The following is a 21444-nucleotide window of genomic DNA, read 5'->3' on the forward strand; positions in this document are numbered from 1 at the left end:
CCAGGCTGGGCATCCCTAGCCTGAGCCAGACTGCACATGAGAACAGCCTCAGAGTCTTGTAAAGCAGGGTTTAGCACAATAATTGGTCTGTTCCCTACCCTAAGCTAAATGGGCCTTAAATCTTGAAGTGTAACTGTGCTTGTTGAAAGCTTATATGCATCTCTTTTATTATTATTATTTAATTGTTCCTAGGGGATCCTCTGTCAGCAGGAGTACAACAAACATTTAGCCAGCTTTATAGCTACTGCAGATTTAGGGACATATGAGTCATCTTTAAGAAATAAGTGAGCAGAACATAATGCATAAAAGGACTGGTGACAACTTTGATACATATAGAAAACATGGCTTGCCAAGGTAACATGTAGCTCTACCATGAGTCTTCTTGATGAAATGATGAAGAAAAAAATGCAGTATTATCAACATGCAGTTTCATTATTAAAAAGGAAAATTATCTTTCAGTCTTCATAACCTTATACTGATACATTATTACTGCTCTGTTTCCAGCAACCATCTCCAAGAACTAGTCCTCAGCCCTTGAACTTGTTTTGTTTCAGCCCTTCAGCAGAACTTAGCTCTAGGTGGCACAATTGGTTCCCCTAGTCTCTCATCAGCCAGCAAAACAGAACAACTCTGACTAGGGGTGCACACAGACCGAATTTAATGGTTCAGTTCTAATTCGGATTGAATTTGGACCAAACTTCTGGTCCACTAACCAGTTCAATTGAACGAACCGGCTGTTCAGTTCCACTGAACTAGTTCAAACTGGTTCAGCGGTTCTAGGGGCTATGCTTGTAAAGGGGAATCCAGCGAGGAATCCCCTTTACAAACAAAGGGGGATCATGGCTTTACAGTAAAAGGCTTCTAAGGTCGGTGTCTGGCACTCTGGACTGCCGCCCCCCACCATATCCTGCCCAAGCAAGAGCACGGTTCCTGAACTGACCTGGCCTCTGCAAATGCGCGGAAACCATTTGCATGACCTCCTTGCATCTGTGGAGGTCACACAAATAGCCTCCGTGCATCCATGGAGGCCAGGTCAGTTCAGGAACCACGCTGCTGTGTGGGTGGGCCACTGGAGGGAGAGCCAGACTGGCCCGCCTCTCCTGAAGGCCGGTCCAGTTCACAATCGAACCTCTGAACCGGCCCAGTTTGAGGCAGACCAATTCACAATCAGATGGTTCGTGCATACCCCTAACCCTGACGCACCACGTCTTCTTCCATTTCTTTGTCCTCTTTCTGCAACTATTATCATCAATCAATATGACTGGTGATAATCAATCCAATTATAAATTAAATTGATAATTCTCCAATTCAAAGTGCTGGTTCTCACCTTTAAAACCCTTCCGGGCTTATCGCCCGTTTACCTTCAGGACCGCCTCTCCTGGCTAGTCCGGTCCCGCCCTGTGAGATCTTCTCAGGTTGCCCTTCTTTCGGTCCCTGGTGTCAGAGAGGTCCATAGTACTAGGGTCCGTAGAATGGCTTTCTCTGTTGCTGCTCCCCTACTTTGGAACTCTCTTCCCCCTCCAGATTCGGTCTGCCTCCTCCCTTTCAGTCTTTAAATCCGTATTAGACATTTCTTTTACGCCAGGCATTTGCCCTTTAATTTAAGGTTTTTGTTTGTTTGTTTGTTTGTTTTTATCTCGGATGCTGTTCTTGCCTTGTACACTGCCCTGAATCTGTGGATTGGGCAGTATATCAAATCGGTTACAACAGCAGCTGTGGTACAGAACACAGCTGTTGTGTCATACTACAGTTCCTTGGGTTCTTTGGGGCTTTGTTGCTCCCATTTTCCGTTTGCCAATATTAGTTTGATTCTTTGTACTTGCTGACAACTGTAGACTCAATGAAGAAGGCACATATCACATAACTGGACTTCTGGAAGATTTTGGCCAGCACAGACTCTTCAGGAGACTACATCTTTTAGAGAAATTCCCAGATTGAGATAATGCCTCAGATCAGGCCTGCAAACTGCCAGACCTTACAGACAGAGCTTGGACAAGGGATGAAGCAAGGCCTCCAGATACACAGGAGGACAGTTAGTCATATAAATCAATCAAATCAAATAACAAGAGCCAGTGTAGTGTAGTTAGAGTGCTGGACTAGGACTGGGGAGACCTGAGTTCACATTCCCATTCAGCCAAATACTTGCTGGGTGACTCTGGGCCAGTCACTTCACTCTCAGCCTAACCTACTTCACAGGGTTGTTGTGAGGAGAAACTTAAGTGTGTAGTACACTGCTCTGGGCTCCCTGGAGGAAGAGCGGGATATAAAATGGAAATAAATAAATAAAATGGATGTTATTAGCCCTATGCAGACAATAATAATAATAATTTGTTTTAATAACTTGTTTTATGAGATTGGTTTTATTGTGTCTTGTGGAATTTTAATCTGTTTTTACTTTTTTATATTTTAAATTTGGTACTCCGCCCAGAGATGTACATATCAGGCAATATAAAAATATGATTTAATAAATAAATTATGCTGTACAAGTGTACAGATGTCTGTATAGTCATATATGTTTTGGTGTGGATGACTGTACCTGTGTTCATTTTAAAATTTGAAGTAGCTGCTCTGTGTTCTATGGTCTTATTGTGTATGTTTTAAAACTTTTAATTAGATTTGTATTTTTATATTCCAATTTAATATTTGCATTGTTTTAACTGATTAATAGTTTTGCGTTGTTTTTCAATGTTTTGTAAACTGCCTTGAGATTGTTTTAATGAAAGGTGGTATAAAAACCAATCAGTCAATCAATAAAATAAAATAATAAAAAAATAAAACTTAGGTATAGGCCCTTCAAATGCATGGCACAGATAGGAAGTACATGCTGTGGCTGTGTACAACACAATGTGTGAATAACTGTGCCTGTACATGTGTGAATAATTGTACATATCTGTACCAGTGTACAGAGCACACTTGTTGTACAAGTGTTGAATATAATGTATGAATAGGGCTTTCATGTTTGGGCAATTCCAGAAAGTGTTGCCAGTAAGACCCAAGTCTTTGTTACAGCATAGGATTGCCTCAGTCTGCACTGCCTTTCCAAAATATTACAGTTCAACTTTTGAATTGTCTCCGTTCAATTGTCTCAGTTCAATTTTTTTAACTCGGGGTCTTCTCTTAATAAGAACATAAGAACAGCCCTGCTGGATCAGGCCCAAGGCCCATCAAGTCCAGCATCCTGTTTCACACAGTAGGTGCTGTTGGGAAGCCCACAAGCAAGTGCTGAGGGCATGCCCTCCCTCCTGCTACAACTCATATTCAGAAGCATCCTGCCTGCGAGGCTTGAGGTGGCCTATAGCCCTCAGACTAGTAGCATTGATAGACCTCTCCTCCATGAATTTATCCAAACTCCACTTAAAGCCATCCAGATTGCTGGCTGTCACCACATCTTGTGGCGGAGAATTCCACAAGTTGATTGTGCGTTGTTTGAAAAAGTGCTTCCTTTTGTCGGTCCTAAATTCCTTGGCAATCAGTTTCATGGGATGACCCCTGGTTTTAGTGTTATGTGAGAGGGAGGGGGGGAAATTCTATCAACTTCCTCCACACCATGCATGATTTTATAAACCTCTATCATGACCTCAGTTCTCTTTTTTCTAAAGTAAAACGCCCCAGAAAAGAGCCTTGCCTTTTTCGGATAAGCTGCCTGACTCCAATTCCTGGTGAATTTAATTCTCAAATCATTTAATTAATTGATTGATTGATTAATACATTGATATCCCACCTCTTCCCATTGCAGAACTCAAGGCAACATACTTTCAGGCACTAATCAGTCATAGACTTTTCTTAGCTTCTGCAAGGAGGCTGTATCATATGCCCTCAGACCCTGAGTTTAACTATACAGGATACAAAAAAAATAGATATTTTTGTGTTAAAGCAATATCTACTGCCCATGTTGCACTGATGGATCTCAAGCCTTTACAACAGATTTGCAGATAAAGTTGATTAGGTGTAATAACTATGCTATGTTTTCGATCAGTCATTTTTTGTTGAATCACTATGGTATTTTGTGACATCATTATAACATATTATCCCTAATATACCATACAGAACCTTCCACAGATTTTACACAGACAACAGCCGTCTTGTCACCATAACTATAATTGGAAGAGGAGTTCTCAGCCCCTCAGTTATACTTCTTTGGGAGAGAGGGAGTACCAGTCCACACCTATATTTGTTGTTCTTGTTGATATGCTACTTGTATTCAGAAAAATTAGAACTATAGAAAGCTGCCTTATACCAAGTCAGACGATTGGTCCATCTAGCTCAGTATTGTCTACCCATACTGGCTGCGGCTTCTCCAAGGTTGCGGGTGGGAGTTTCTCTCAGCCCTATCTTGAAGGTGCCAGGGAGAGAACTTGGTACCTTCTGCAAGTAGATGCTCTTCCCAGAAAGGTCCCATCCATCCCCTAAGGGGAATATCTTGAGGTGCTTACACATGTTGTCTCCCATTCAAATGCATGCTTAGCAAAGGGGACAATTCATGTTTGCTACCACAAGACCAGTTCTCCTTCCAAAGGAGTTTTCATAGAAAGAATCATAACAAGAAGAAGATGTCTCCCTTTCCTCAAGGGATTCACAGTCTAAAAAGAAACACAAAGCAGACACCAGCAACAGTCACTGGAGGAACACTGTGCTGGGGCTGAATAGGGACAGTTGTTTCCCCCCTGATAAACAGAACAGAACCATCACTTTAAAAGGGGCCTCTTTGCCTAAGTCTCCCTATTATTTGCAAGGCATTTTAAATTTTCCTCCCCGTTGTCTTTCTCCGTGAATTTCTTTCTCTACTCGATCTCACTTTTCCATCTTTCTTTTCCTTTCTCTCTCTCTCCGCACTGCCTCCCTTAGGGAAGGTTGGGGAGGTGCTTGAGGATTAGGGAGAATGGCTGCACCAGCTGCTTGTGTAGTGCATAGAAGAAACCTCGGCCTAACCAAATGCAAACTAAAAACAAACAGAAACTCCCTTACCATCCTGGTCAGTAAATCTACTCCTCAGATAGGATTCCTTGCTACTTATTTAAAGCTGTTATTCTTAGTATCATTTGGTTAATAACTAAAGAAGCTGGGTTTGTGAGTTTTCCAGCAATCCCTTATGAAAACAAGGTACATACTTGAGAGACCAGCATTGGCATATAGTAATGTGGACAGAGATTGTTCATTAATTATATTATTTTTATTATCATCATCATCATCACCATCATCTAGCCCCTTTGCCTCTTGTGGACATTCCAGCTCAGACGGAGTGCAGCCTGCTTGTCAGCTGCCAAGTTTCAGCTGGCTGGTTCCCAGCCTCCCAGACTGCTGAAGATTGCTGAAGTTCTACCACCTGCTGCCTGTCCTGGGAGCTGCTTGTGAGGGGAGTGGCTTCTGGGGCTTGCAAGCTTAAAAGCAAGGAGGCTCGCCATAGGCGTAGCCGTCAGGCCACCTGTAGGCGGCCGCAGAAGCCAGCTGGGCTCGGGCCGGTCCCCTGGGCTGGGGGGTTGGGTTGGGCCAGGCCTCTTGCACACATGTGTTTGGGCTCTCTTGAGTGGGATGATGCTGTGGGTGTGCCTAGCAGTTCAGGGGCAGCTATTACTGTGGTGGTGGGGAATAGAAGAATTGGCGCAGGCAGAGCAGCTGGCCGTTATAGGGGAAGGGAAATCAGTAATTTAGTAACTGTTTCCACTTCCAACTGTTCTGACAACTCTTCGGCCTCAGGGAGCAGCTCCAACAACCCACAGAATCTGGCCTTGCTCCTCTGCAATGCCAGGTCAGTTCAGAATAAGACCGAAATTGTCCACAATTTGATCGTGGATGAGGGAGCTGACCTGGAATGTATAACCGAGACCTGGTTGGGGGAGGCGAGTGGTCCAGTGTGGGCTCAGCTTCTCCCACCAGGTTACTCTGTCGTGGAGCAGGCCAGGGGAAGTGGGCGGGGTGGTGTTGGTGGTGGTGGAGTGGCTGTGGTCCATATGAATACCATTTCCCTTACCAGGGCCCCTGTGAGACAGCTGACTTATATCGAGAGCATATTTTTGAGGCTGGGAACTAGGGATAGACTGGGGATTCTGTCCACCCCACTGCCCAATTGACTCCCTAACTGAGCTGATGGAGCTGGTCGCGGAGTTGGTGTTGGAGTCTCCTAGACTTTTAGTGCTGGGGGACTTCAATATCCACTTTGGGGCTGGCCTGTCTGGTGCAGCTCAGGAGTTCATAGCAGCCATGACAACTATGGGCCTATCCCAATTAGTTTCTGAACCAACTCATGTTGCCGGCCATGCATTCGATTTGGTCTTTTGTTCGGATCAGGGGGGTGTTCCATGGGTGGGGGATCCAGTGGTTTCCGCATTGTCATGGACGGACCACTACCTGGTTAAGGTTGGTCTCACAGCCGCAATCCACCCCTGCAGGGGTAGTGGACCTATTAGGATGGTCTGTCCAAAAAGGCTGCTGGACCCAGAGGGATTTCAAAAGGCCTTGGAGGATTTTGATGTTGGTGCAGCCGGTGATTCTGTCGATGCCCTGGTAGGAACCTGGAACAGGGAACTCAACAGTGCAGTAGACACGATTGCTGCCAAGCGTCTCTTCCGACCTGCTGGAAAAATGGCCCCTTGGTATACTGAGGAGCTGCGGGGGCTGAAGAGGTTGGGTAGGAGACTAGAGTGCAAGTGGAGGAGAATTCAGTTCGAATCTGACAGGATTCAGCATGTGACCCATTTGAAGGCTTATGCGGTGGCAGTGCACGCAGCGAAAAAGAGATTCTGGTCTGCACACATTGTGGCTGCAGGTTCACGCTCGGCGGAGCTATCCCGGGTTGTGAGGAGTTTGGTTTCTGCTCCTTCTACTTCTAATCAGTCCCCAGAGTTGCTCTGCTGTGATGCCTTTAATGGGTTCTTTGCGAATAACATCTCCTGTATTCGGGCAGACTTGGACTCCACTATTTCTGCAAGGTCTATGGCAGAGGTGTCCAGCAATCCCTCTTGCAGTATTAGATTGGATCAGTTTCAATCTGTGACTCCTGAGGATGTGGACAAGCTGCTTGGGGCGGTGCGGCCTACCACCTGTTCTCTGGATCCTTGCCCAACTTGGCTGCTTCTATCTAGCAGGGAGATTGTTGGAGGTAGCCTAGTTAATATCATAAATCCATCACTGAGGGAGGGTACAGTGCCCCCCTACCTGAAGGAGGCAATGGTTAGACCACTCTTTAAAAAGCCTTCCCTGGACCCCATCGGGGGCTGGAGGCCATGATGGGTTGGATGTGGGCTAACAAACTGAAATTGAATCCAGATAAGACGGAGGTACTGTTGGTCAGTAGGAGAGCCAATCGGGATGAGGAGATTTTACCGGTTCTGGATGGGGTTGCACTCCCCTTGAAGGAGCAAGTACTCAGCTTGGGGGTACTACTGGACCCGGCTCTACTTTTGGAGGCTCAGGTGGAGGCGGTGGCCAGGGGTGCCTTTGCACGGCTTCGGCTGGTGCGCCAGTTGCGTCCCTTTCTCGAGAAGGCAGATCTGGCCATGGTTACCCATGCCTTAGTCACGTCGCGGCTGGATTACTGTAACGTGCTCTACGTGGGGCTGCCCTTGAAGAATATCCGGAAACTACAGCTAGTGCAAAATGCGGAGGCGAGGGTTCTATCCGGAGCTGCCCGTTGGGAACATATCACCCCCATTTTGAAAGAGCTGCACTGGCTGCCGGTTCGTTTCCGGGTCCAATTCAAGGTGCTGGTTTTGACCTTTAAAGCCCTAAACTGGCGCAGCCCCTGGTGGCGCAGTGGTAAAACTGCCGCCCTGTAACCAGAAGGTTACAAGGTCAATCCTGACCAGGGGCTCAAGGTTGACTCAGCCTTCCATCCTTCCGAGGTCGGTAAAATGAGTACCTAGAATGTTGGGGGCAATATGCTAAAATCATTGTAAACCGCTTAGAGAGCTCCGGCTATAGAGCAGTATATAAATGTAAGTGCTATTGCTATTGCTATTGCTAAACGGTTTGGGCCCGGGGTATTTGAGGGACCGCCTGCTCCCAAGGGTTGCTGCCCGCTTGACTAGGACATCTGAGGGGGCCCTGCTCCGGGTGCCGACAATGAGGGAGGCCCGGCTGTCGTGCACTCGGGACAGGGCCTTCTCTGTTGCTGCCCCTAGACTCTGGAATGCTCTCCCAGTGGCCATTCGTTCCTCGGACTCCATCACAGCTTTTAGAAAGCTTTTAAAGACTTGGCTTTTTACCCAGGCTTTTACATAATCGTCTTTTACTGCTGTTCTTGTGTGTTTTTATCTGTTGTCTTGTTTTTATACTTGTTTTTAGCTTGATGTTTTTACTGCTTTTTGCTGTATGTTTTTAATTTTTGTAAACCGCCTTGGGGTTTTCTTTTAACGAAAGGCGGTATAAAAATGTAAAAATAAATAAATAAAAATAAATAAATAAATAGCGATGGACAGCTACAGGCCAATCTCCAATCTCCCTTGGTTGGGCAAGGTGATTGAGAGGGTGGTGGCCGACCAGCTCCAGGCAGTCTTGGAGGAAAGTGATTATCTAGACCCATTTCAAACTGGCTTCAGAGCTGGCTATGGGGTTGAGACAGCCTTGGTCAGCCTGACGGATGACCTTTACCGGGGAATCGATATAGGGAGTGTGACTCTGCTGGTTCTTCTGGATCTCTCAGCGGTGTTCGATACCATCGACCATGGTATCCTTCTGGATCGCCTGGGGAAATTGGGGATGGGGGCACTGCTTTGCAGTGGTTCCATTCCTATCTCTCAGGTAGATTCCAGATGGTGGAGTTGTTATATGGAGTCCTTCAGGGCTCCATTCTGTTACCAATGCTTTTTAACATCTACATGAAACCGCTAGGTGAGGTCATCGGGAGGTTTGGTGCTGGGTGTTATCAGTATGCTGATGACACCCAAATCTACTTCTCCTTTTCCTCTTCAGGAAATGGCACTCATTCTCTAAATGCCTGCCTACAGGCAATAATGGGCTGGATGAGGGATAACAAATTGAAGCTGAATCCAAGCAAGACGGAGGTGCTCATTGTGGGGGCTCAGAATCTGAGGGGTGAGTTAGATCTTCCTGTGCTGGATGGGGTTACACTCCCCCAGAAGGAGCAGGTGCGGAGCTTGGGAGTACTCCTGGACCCAGGCCTCACCCTGGTATCTCAGGTGGAGGCCATGGCCAGGAGTGCTTTCTATCAGCTTCGGCTGTTTCGACAGCTGCACCCATTCCTTGAAGAGGATGACCTCAAAACAGTGGTGCATCAGCTGGTAACCTCCCAGCTTGACTATTGCAATGCACTCTATGTGTGGCTGCCTTTGTACATAGTCCAGAAACTTCAGTTAGTTCAGAATGCGGCAGCCAGATTGGTCTCTGGGGCAACCCGGAGAGACCATATGATGCCTGTTTTAAAACAGTTACACTGGCTGCCGATATGTTTCCGGGCAAAATACAAAGTGCTGGTTATTACCTTTAAAGCCCTGAACAGCTTGGGTCCAAGATATCTTAGAGAGCGCCTTCTTTTATAGGATCCCCACCACACGTTAAGGTCATCTGGGGAGGTCTGTCTCCAGTTACCCCTGGTTCGTTTGGTGGCGACTCAGAGGCAGGCCTTCTCTGTAGCTGCTCCTGGGCTGTGGAATGCACTCCCAGCAGAAATTCGTAATCTTAATTCTTTACTGACTTTCAAGAGAGCCCTTAAAACTCATCTGTTTGGCCTGGCCTTTCAGGGTTTTTAATTAGTTTTATTGTTTTAATGTTAACCTGGTTTTCAGGTTTTTAATTGTTTTGATAGTTTAATTGTTTAAGATGTTTTTAAATTGGTGTTTATATTTGTTTTTCTGTTTTAATTGTTTTTAATGATTTCTGTTTTTAATTGTAAACCGCCCTGAGCCAGCTCGGAAGGGCAGTATAAAAATCAAACAAACAAACAAACAAACAAACAAATATATAATTAATTCGATTTCTATACCGCCCTTCCAAAATGGCTCAGGGTGCTTTATACAGAGAAATAATAAATAAATAAGATTGATCCCTGTCCGAAGGGCTCACAATCTAAAAAGAAACATAAGATCGACCAGCAACAGTCACTGGAGGAATGCTGTGCTAGGGGTGGATAGGGCCAGTTACTCTCCCCTTTCTAAATGAAGAGAATCGCCAAGTTAAAAAATGTGCCTCTTTGCCAAGTTAGCAGGGGTTAGGGTTATTAGCAAATTATTTGAGGGATGTCAGTCCGGGTTGGTAAAGTACATACTAAGACTGAGCTAGCATGAAGGTTTACCTTTCAAGCAGCTGCTTTTGATGTTCAAAGGCTGTTCTATTTATATAAGTTACTATCAAGTCAGGAAACAGATCATTTATGACACTGGATGTTGTATAAGAATGAGTCGTGGTTGGTATTCCATTATACAGTAGCCAAACTACATGTTACATTAAACAGGTACTGTAGTTTGGCTGTGTGTGTGTGTGTGTGTGTGTGTGTGTGTGTGTGTGTGTGTGTGTGTGTTGAACAGTAGCTACAGGTGGTAGGGATCAGGGAACTCTAACACAGAGTGGGGATATTTAACTCTTTCCCTTCACACAGTGGTCCTAATGGATTCCCCAATGATAGCCTCAGGAGGGAGGCTCTCATTGTATAGACATGCAATAGTTTGACTTTTCCATCCTGTGAATTATTCTTAAAGTGAATTATTCTTCACTTACCTTGCAAACAGTGGCAAACTGTTGATCATTTCCAGCTCCCACCACAATGTACCCATCCTTAGTTTTGAAAGCCTAGAAAAACAGCAAGGGATATCAAATTGTCATTGAAATATACACTGCAATACCATATTAATAATGTTGATTCCCTCCTCCCTACCACCCCACACACACTACCATATTAGTTATTTCTAAATGGTTTCCTTAGGCATCAGTCTGTGTGCATACCAGTCAATGTTGAAAGAAAACTATAGTCTAACATTAAATTAAATTAGATATGTTAACAATTTTAATCAGATACACTGTTTTTTGAAACTGCAGCTATGCAATAGCTAAGCTCAGTCATTTAAATATGTTCCTCAGATTTATTTATTTATTTTTCCTTTATGTCTGACAGGCAAATCAATGCATTGTATATAAAGGTTAATCCCAGGTGCAGATCATATACCTTCTGAACTGATCAAAGCAAACAAGGAATAGGAACAGAGGAATATAGGAAGCTGCCATTTACCAAGTCAGATCATTGGTCTATCTAGCTCAGTATTATCTACACAAACTGGCAGCTGCTTCTCCGAGGTTGCAGGCAGGAATCTCTCTCAGCCCTAGCTTGGAGATGCCAGAGAGGGAACTTGGAACCTTCTGCACTTCCCAGAGTGGCTCCATCCCGAGGGGAATATCTTACAGGGCTCACACTTCTAGTCTCCCATTCATATGCAACCAGGCTAGATCCTGCTTAGCTAAAGGGACAAGTCATGCTTGCTACCACAAGACTAGCTCTCCTCTTTGGATGGTGGGCTCCTGATCTTGCAGAACTCATCTCCTTTATTGATAAAACAGCTCTCATTCCTAAGGATTGGGGCTCAGCATTATTATTCCTATTTTTAAAAAGGGGAAGAAATCTAATCCACCTATAGCCCTCTTAGCTTGCTGATTGTTACAAGCAAACTGCATGCTTAGTACAGATGATGCAATACTAATATTGCATCATTCTGTTGAAAAATATACTACTAAGATGAAAGGAGCCCTCTATACTGTCTTTGTGAATTTTAAATCATCTTTTGATCTTATTCCAAGGGACAGGTTATAGAAGAAGTTTGAGATGACCTCAGTCGACTGGTGATTATTACTTCTTATATGGAAACTTTAAGATAACATTTCCCTTCGGGTTAGATGTAATCATCTTGGTCAATTGTCAGGCCCATTACCCACTCTGAAGAGAATCAAGCAAGGGGAGAGATAGAGATAGAGTAGCTCCATTGTTATTTAATTTATAAATAAATTCAATGGGTGACCACTTTACCAACCCAGACTGCCACCCCCCAAATAATTTGCTAATAAACCTTTGTCCACATTACTATATGCCAACGATGGTCTCAAACACCAATTGGACTGAGGAGAATGTTACATGCCCTTGCTCTTTACCGTAAAAATGAACATCTGAGTATCAGTTACTGAAAGACCAAAATATCAGTTTTTCTGAAGAGGCCAACTAGACATACATGGCAATTTAGATGGGTACAGAGCAAGTAATGACATATAAATATTTAGGAGTGGTTTTTCATGCCTCTGGATCTTGGAAAGTGCAGAGTAAATAAGCAATTGGAAATGCACATGAGCACAAGTGCCATTGACTGATTTTTCCATGTTAATAGAAAAATTATATTCCAGTGGCCATCAAGGTCTTTTTAGCAAAAGCTGTATCTCAGTTGTTGGACGGAGCATCACTTTGCTAGTATCAGATCAGAATTCCTCTATTACTGTCAAAGTTGCAAAATTCACGGCAGTTATTATTAGTATCTGATGCAAGATGATTAAGCTGACTATTCCCTGAATTATTTTTAATGCCTCTTTAGGTTTTATCTATGAATTTCTTTGGCTGGTCTACTTAAACCTATAAGGTTTAAGTTTGAGATAATAAGGTATGAAATTTGGCTCTAGAACATTTCCATTATATCAAGAAATGATGCAAGTATTTAAGCATAAGCCTACAGATTCAGTTCAGAAAGCATCAGGCAACTAAAAATTGGCTCAAATATGTATCACTTGCATATCATTTGATGACTGCAGCATTGTGATGCCTTATATGTGTGAATAAGCCATCACAGATCAGAAGGGACTTTATACAGCATTTAATATTACCTTAATCACAATGCTTTTCAAGAGTGCCCATTCACACATTCAGCTATGAGCGATCAAATATAGAGAAAGTGTGTGATGTACATGCATGTGAGAACTGGCTTTCCATTCTATTGAAATCCAGTCTTGTTTTGAGTGTCTCTCTGTAGTGTTATTTAGAATGGAGACAGAAAATATATTTTTTCAGAGACCCAAAGGCAGTCTGAAAGAGGGCTTGCTGTCCAGGGTGTTTACACTCGTCCCACTTTCCTCTCTGGTACACTCAAGTTTTTGCCTTGATAAAATTCCACAAAACCTGTTTGACCACTGAGGACAGAAAAGCAAAAGAAATGTGTGAGTACGTTGTAGAAGGTTAATTTGCTTATGCTGCTTTGAGTTCTCCTAAAAACCATTGTCTGTCTCCAGCCTTATGAAGGGAAATAATTTAAAATGTGACATGTTGATCCGGGTGCCTTCCACTTCAACCCAGTCTGCATGCACAGTCCATCGCTAGTAAACTGTCACTGGATCTGAGCAACGGACAATACAAAGAAAATTAGGCATACAAATCCTCATAGAATAAATCATTTACCTTAGATGAATTCTGCATCACTGCGCATACACAAACATGATTATGAAAAAGGAAATGTTTAAGAGATGCAGAGATGAGGTCCCTGTATATTCTTTCCAATGCCCCATTAAAGCAGATGCATGCATAATTGTGTGCTTATTGGCAATTAATACTTTGCAAACACAGGGCAGACCACACAGCAGCATTCAGCTTGCATTCAAACCCCTTCAGTTGCCAATGCTGGAAAAGTCACATTTAAGATCCTGGTCATTAATGTTTTTGCTTCAATGGCTTTGGGGCATGTGGGAAAACTAACCACATCTAAAATGCAATTAGGAAAATGCAACAACCATGTCATCTTCAGTCAACAGCAATATCATAAGTGCAGAAGTGTCTCTCTGCATGAAATTTACTCTCTTCCACAGCAAAGCAGCTATTCTGGGCTTCCCAGCATAAAAACAGCTGATTATCTGCTAGTCATAGTTGCTGATAAAGCAGAAACTTCCAAACATTATTAGCACAGCAATGCCAACATTTAAGAGTGTTAACAGTGGTTTCATTCATCAGCCATGGATGTACACACACACTGCAGGTTACCACAGGTCACTGTCTGGTCACAGAAAGCTCTGCTATCTTATTATACAATGGAGATTCAGGGCAAAGTGCAGACAGATTTTAATGAGATTTTGTTTTGATAAACTGATGCCCATTACCCTGAATCATTTTAAATTAGTGCAATAAAATCTACTTTGTACAAGGCAAAAGTCTTTTTTTCTATGTGGCTTTTGTTTTGTAAAGAATGAGGTCTTATGATGGGACCTCCAGGACTATGACACAAATTGCATGCAAAATACTATACAATGTTTTTGTCCTGAACTTTGGGACACAGAGTAGGTGAAGATGAAAAGCTACGGACATAAAATAGACAGGGGGATAATTTCAGGGTTTATTAGAATCAATCAATGGACATGGAAGATGCGAGATTATCAGAGAGTGAGATGGAACCTAAAGAGATGGAAACAACTACAATATGCTACTGAGAACAGGGGACTGGAGAGTGGGGGTGGCTACCCTAGAGCAATACTATGCATCAGAGGTGATGGAAGCAGTCTCAGTTTAAATATATTTTATTATTTGTATGTAAGCCATGCCAGGAATACTTCTGGATCAAAAGGCAAGGTAAATCATATCAAATCAAATCAAATCAATAGGAGCCGTGCTGTACAGTTGCCTATGCAAGTGTAGGGATCTCATTCCTTGAAGGTTCAAAAGCAGGCTGGATAACCATCTAGAAGATATAACTGAGATGTTGCCTTTGAGGCACTTCCCAAGTCTAGGATTCCAAACTGTCAAGATCCAGGTATGATCAAGGTTCCAATAGGACTTATCTTCTTTATATTTAAAAGCCTTAGGACGTATGTAACAAATCCTGTGGTATGTGGCACATCTCATGAGAGTTCTGACGAGAGAGAGAGAGAAGGCACACAGGAGGAGGCCAAGGAGCAGATGGAGGGGCAGCTGCTGCCAAGAGGGAGCAGGAGGACCAAAGAAAGAGCAACGGCATTGCTTACTCACTCACTCCCTAAGCTCGAACTGCTGGCCTCTGACACGTCGCCGAGTCTCCTCGCAAGGAGAACGACGAAGCTGGGGCTTCCCATCCAGGCTGCACAGATTATCCTTGGTACTCTTTCCCACCCTGGCTTGGCCATCCTCCTTGTGAGGAGACTTGGCAGGGTGTCAGAGGCCAGCGGTTGGAGCTGAGGGAGGGAGAGGTGGTTGGGTTTGCTGAGAGAGCAGGGGAGTGAAGGAGCAAGGGTGGCTGCAAGTAGGGTGGCTGAAAGTGGGCGAGGCAATTAGGCCAGGAAGGGAAGGCAGATAAGAAGTGCAGCAGCAGAATCCCTCACAATAGGGATGAGTCAGTGACATAACTTTGAAAAGGTGCCCATCAAAACTTTTGCTAGAATTACTGGGAGAGTCTGTTCCAACCCAGGATATTATTTGATGCACCTGCACACTCTGATTTTCATTACAATCAGCCTTATATACAATAGGTGATTCATACACCTTCCAACTCAGGAGGGATGATCAGACACAATGCAGTCCGAAAAAGCCTGTTTGGACTCCTGTCTGGACTCTTCAGTCCAGCCTGTCTGGACTCTTCAGAAAAGCTTGTCTGGACTCTTCAGCAGAGCATGACAACAGCAAAGTGCCTCCAAGGCACGTTTTGGGATATAAGTATCCCTAGCCCTATGATTCAGTGTGCTTCCTCATGTATTATACTTGAGACTCCACTATTACAAGTGCTCCTTTGGTCCTTCCAACTCTGGAGACTCCACTGCAACAAGAACTTTAGCAGACCACCTTGGTGTGGACCTCTCCATTGAGGCCACCTGAGCTGAAATCACTACCAGCCTGGCCAATTCGCTCCCCTCACACTGAATCTCAGCTCATTGTGCCTCAGCATGGGATGAGGGGTTTTCAATTGTGATGAACCATATTAACTCCTTCAATTCTCCTGCTCCTGTTATCAGCGAGCCTGATAACACCAGGCTCTTCTTTTGCCTCTTTCATTCCCACACCTTGATTTTCCAAACCACAAACTCTTGCAATTGGCAATCAACAGAAACAGATCAGAGAAGAGTAAAGTATCTCTATTAATTGTTTTGAGTACTGAAAGTAAGGTTTCGGGGAAAGCAAGCATTGTGGGATTTAAAAACAACTTGGCCTTGAAAGAAATCAGTTTACGGTTGCTAAAAATGTTAACACCAACAAAAGATCTATTGTGAAGAAAAAGCAATGAAATGTGGAAAAAGTAGGTGCTGAACAGAACAGTTCTTTATTTTAAGAGCAGTGACGACAGATTTTGAAAACAAGTCTTGAGGCAATGCATGGAGTATTTGCTGCTGACATAACATTAGAGGAGTCTTTTAAAATCAAATTTTTAAATCACTTTGAAAATCCAAGAAATTGTTCCGCTGCTACTACTACTAATAATATTTAAATATGTATATACCATCTTCCAACAAAAGTTCTTAAAGCAGCTTAGTTAGAAAATTAATAAAGATGATTCCCTGTCCCCAAAGTCTAAGCAGTCTGAACGAAACAGAAGGTAAACATCAACGACAGCCACTGGAGGGATGGTCTGCTGTGCTGGGGTTATATAGGGACTACACTTTTAAAGTCCTATCCAAACTATCCCTTGCTGTGTCGAAAACTATTTTTAATCCAACCATGCATGATGTTACCATGGCCTTTTCTGAGATTTGGGGGTAAAAAAAGAAATTAAAGGATTAAAACTTATTTTCCTTGCTATTCTTTCAATTTATTTAAATAATTGATTTATTTATTCGATTTATTTAATCGAATAAATAAATAAAATAATACTCTTTCCCCAACAGTGGGTGTTGTTCCCCCTCTGACCAGGGAGAGAGGAGGCATGCCTGAGAGGGACAAAGAGAAAGGAGAAGGCGGAGAGGTGGCAGTGGAGCAAAAGATGGTGGAGCAAATTTTACATTGGAACATAGGAAGCTGCCATATACTGAGTCAGACCACTGGTCTATCTAGCTCAGTATTGTCCTCACAGACTGGCAGCAGCTTCTCCAGGATTGCAGGCAGGAAAATCTCTCAGCCCTATCTTGGAGAAGCCAGGGAGGGAACAAGGAACCTAGATGCTCAAGGTTGACTCAGCCTTCCATCCTTCCGAGGTAGGTAAAATGAGTACCCAGAATGTTGGGGGCAATATGCTAAAAATCATTGTAAACCGCTTAGAGAGCTCCAGCTATAGAGCGGTATATGAATGTAAGTGCTATTGCTATTGCTATTTTCCCAGAGTGGCTACATCTCTGGAGGGGAATATCTTACAGTGCTCACACTTCTAGTCTCCCATTCATATGCAACCAGGGTGGACCCTGCTTAGCTAAGGGGACCATTCATGCTTGCTACCACAAGACCAGCTCTCCTCTTCTGCCTATCAGCACTAGGCTCCTCCCCCACTCCCCCAGACAGACAAATCTAGACTGAGGTGATTTTTAAAGCTACAAACAGAACTCCATACAAGTAATATCTGGATCCCAGAAGGATGCTGTTAATCAAAAAGAACAGTATAAACTTAATGTTGATGAACTAAACAGAAATATAATGGGCAAGCCATTATGACTTCTGGCTTCTTCAGCTGTTCTGACGTTATAGGCAAGATACAGTAGCTGCAGTAACAGTTATGGAATATCATTCTATAACTGTTATTACAGTTACTGTTATTACAATAGCTGAAGAAGAAGCCAGGATGGCTTGCCCATTATATTTCTGTTTAGTTCATCAACAATAAATTGATATCTTACTATCTATCCCATTCTCATTCCATGCAGACTAGATGAGAAGCAAATATATTATTATTTACAATAATGTAAAGGTAAAATGTGGCGCTGAGTCAGTGTCGACTCCTGGAGACCACAGAGCCCTGTGGAGGGGTTGACCATTGCCATCTCCCATGCAGTGTGAGATGATGCCTTTCAGCATCTTCCTATATCACTGCTGCCCGATATAGGTGTTTCCCATAGTCTGGGAAACATATCAGTGGGGATTCGAAACAGCAATCTCTGGCTTGCTAGTCATCATTTCACCACTGCACCATTAAGTGGATCAGTTTAATGTATTTCAAAACAATACAAATATACAAATACAACCAATATTTATATACCTTTTTAACAAAAGTTCCCAAAGTGGTCCAGATAGATAGATAGATAGACAGACAGATAGAATAGCTCCCTGTCCCCAAAGGGCTCACAATTAATGAATGGCTGAGGGCTCACAAACAATGAATGACTGCATGCTTCTCGTGGGAAAAAGTGGCTCCCAAACTGTGCAGTGAACCATAGATCCAAGCAAGAGGGGCAATCACTGCTTCGAAGCCACTCTACCTACCATGCTCTCTACAAAGGTGGGGCTTCTCCATGGTGACTAAGTATGTCATATTTCTGAAGCTACTCCCATCATTCCCAATGGAAGAAGCATAAGAAGTATAATGACACACTCCTTACTAGTGTCAGAGCAGTCCTGCCTTTACAAAGAGTGGCTCGGAAGCATAAAGTGCATCTCTTGCTTGGATCATCAGCTCACTGTGCAGTAAGTGGGCCAGAAAGTACAGTTACAATTCAGTAATCTCTCTCTCTCTCTCTCTCTCTCTCTCTCTCCTATATCAACTGTTCCTCATGGTTATTAAGAGTCTTTTGGTGCTAATAATCCAGTAGGCATCGATAGCATGTGCCTACTAGCATGGATAGTTTTAATCTCTGCAAGAGAGCTGGACTAAATAGGCCCCCAAGTTTACCAAGTGTTAGCTGCCTTCAGCTGTAATTTATAGGAAAGGTTGAGGTATAAATCCATGTATGCATGCATGAATGAATGAGATGTCAGAGTAAGGAAATGGGCAAAGATTCTCCAGAGATTCTCCACCCACCCCCTGCAATCACCACCAACAATACAGAGCTATGAACAGCACTTATTAAATAATTTTGGGCAGCATGTGGGTGGAGATTCGCTCTCCTAAAATTTCTCTAGAGATCCTGGATTCTCACTTCTTGGATTCCACTCCTCAGGTTCAACATGAACGACACTACAATGTTCCAAATGATAAAGGGTCTGGATCATGGACAACTGAGAGACATAGGTTGCAGTCTGAGCTTTTCAATTTTATGTACTGTATCTTACAACTTTCAGGAATTGATTATTTCAGTTAGTCCCACAGGATCTCATTAATGGTTAGAAATTTAGGAACCTAAGATTGTAATCCAGTCCAACAGTTACCCATGCTAAAGCTCTGTCAAATATCATGGGGTTTAAGCACCTGCACCTGCGGGTTTCATTACAGACTACCTCTTTCTTGAAAAACAATCTTTTTCCTCCTTTAGGGCTAAATAGGCCTCACCTTTGTGCATCATCATTTTTGGATACCCAGTTCAATACATCTGAGATGTAACTGTTATAAACAAATGGTGAAAAATAGAAAATCCAACTTGAGGGGTGGGGAACTGGAATTATAAGACCTCAGAAAAAACCTTAAGTAGGTCTTTCCACCCTTTGCACTTCCACCTAATGTGAATTTTTCTAACAATAACAAAAAGGAAAACAAGTCCATTTTGGTGTCCATTTCAAAACAACTACACCTCCAATGCTTATTTTAAAAGTTACTTTATGCTTCAGCTTCCACACACATGATAAATACAGAAAGACCCAAATCACATCTGGACCATCCCAAAGGCTAAAGGTATTTTGGCCTGGGATTTTTAGCTGAAATCCATCTTCAGCAATGAGAGAGATGAAATGTGGTGCCATCGAGACAAACTGTTGCCAAGAAAAAGTAGAGGTAGGAAATGAGACAATCCCATTGTGTTCTGCAACATATGCTTCAGTGACAACTTGTGTTTTAAAGTTTCGATTACAGCACACGCAAGAGATTCCAACTGCAATATTTGCTAGAATTAGTTCTAATGTTGTAATTGAATCATCATATCCAATTCCTTATTCGTTAATTTCTTAGCAAAATAAACTTCACAATGGTGTTGTGGCAGTACCATGATTTGTTGGTTTGTTTTAATTTTTAAATAAGTTGACTTTAAGGATTCTAATGTCTTGATCACATGTGTAAGTCATTCCCTAAATAGCAAGCCACCATTCAGGACTTGTCTCAACTCCTCTCTCCTGCCACTTTAATGCAGCAAGAAGCTGGAGAAGAAGTAAGTGGTTAAGTAGGGAACAAATATGTCTAGTTCCAATGGCATTACTGGACAAGAATAAACTCTGTGATATACCATTTATACATCAGATACAGTGGCAAAGGCTGCTTGAACAGCAGCATCAGATGACGCAATGAATAAAAGGAAGATGCTATATGCCCATGTTTTCGTCTTGTTTGGGTAGTTACCTAGTCAGGGAATGGGATCAGGCTTCAGATTAGAACTGAAGAAGGCTATCCATGTAGGAAGACTCTACTACAACACTGACAGTGCTAATGAGGCTGAAAACTTCCATCCAAGCAAAGAAATATTCCCCAGTATTTGTCCACTGCTGTTCTGAACTGGTCACACCAACTTCCTACTCCAGTTACAGCTTAAATATTCCCATTAAATAATCACTCAGTTAAACTATAGGATTATAAACCTCTAGTTTTTTGTGTAATTTTATTTGACTATTTTGCCTAGCATTTACAAACAAGTAAGTGAAAATCCCAAGGGTTTCCAGCATACCTTTATGCTGGTGTATTCTATAGGGTTTGTCCCCTTCCCACCTCCCCCTTTCCACTCACTTTCTTCCTCAGCTCTGCTCATAGTAAAAATGTAGAACAGTATGGGTATGTGACATCAGAATCTATATCCTCTCTAATAAAACGCTTGGTGTCCATCCGTGGACGGACACCAAGCGTGCGTTCGTGCCTGGCCTGTTCTGGGCATGCCCAGAACAGGGCAAGGGAGGCACGAACAGCAGGACCCGGCGGCCATGTTGGGGCCGGGAGAGGGAGAAGTGGCCGCTGCCTACGCCAGGAGGAGAGTGCGGGAGAGGCGGCGGCGCAGCCGTGGCCATGGCCAGAGGTGGCGGTGGCCGCGACGGGGCAACTGGCGGCGGGAGTGCGGGTGAGGCGGCGGCGGGGCCAGAAGCGGCCGCCGCAAATAAAGGAGAGAGGCGCCGGGGGAAGAGGCGGCGGGGAAGCTGGCCGAGGTGGCGGCGGAGCCGCCGCCGAGGCCTGGCGCCGCCAGTAAAGCCGGGTGGGGGGGGAAACCTTGGGGCCCGATCCCACCATTCCCGTCCCCCCGCCAAATTACTAAGGGCCAAATTGGTCCTGAAAAATGCCACCGCCGAACCGCCCTCCCAGCTGCCCGATCCCACCATTTGTACAGGAAAGAGGAGCTCGCCAGCAGAGCTCCTCTTTCTGCAAAGGCTCTTCTCAAACTGGCGCTTTGAGCGGAAAGGACGCCCTCTGCAAAGGGCGTCCTTTCCGCTCAAAGCGCCAGTTTGAGAAGAGCCTTTGCAGAAAGAGGAGCTCTGCTGGCGAGCTCCTCTTTCCTGTACAAATGGTGGGATCGGGCAGCTGGGAGGTTCGG

The 21444-nt window shown here is 43.8% G+C and overlaps 1 protein-coding gene across 7 annotated transcripts in view; it reads right to left on the reverse strand.

The window, feature by feature from the left end:
* SUGCT (succinyl-CoA:glutarate-CoA transferase) overlaps positions 1-21444 on the reverse strand; it is a 475994-nt gene that overhangs the window by 258360 nt on the left and 196190 nt on the right. For all 7 annotated transcript variants that reach the window (XM_053264039.1, XM_053264038.1, XM_053264045.1 and 4 more), the window contains exon 10: positions 10669-10740. In XM_053264039.1, the coding sequence (XP_053120014.1) occupies positions 10669-10740 (72 nt within the window). The remainder of the gene's footprint in view (positions 1-10668; positions 10741-21444) is intronic.

This window comes from Hemicordylus capensis, chromosome 6 (genome assembly GCF_027244095.1).
Source record: "Hemicordylus capensis ecotype Gifberg chromosome 6, rHemCap1.1.pri, whole genome shotgun sequence".
Lineage (NCBI taxonomy): Eukaryota > Metazoa > Chordata > Lepidosauria > Squamata > Cordylidae > Hemicordylus > Hemicordylus capensis.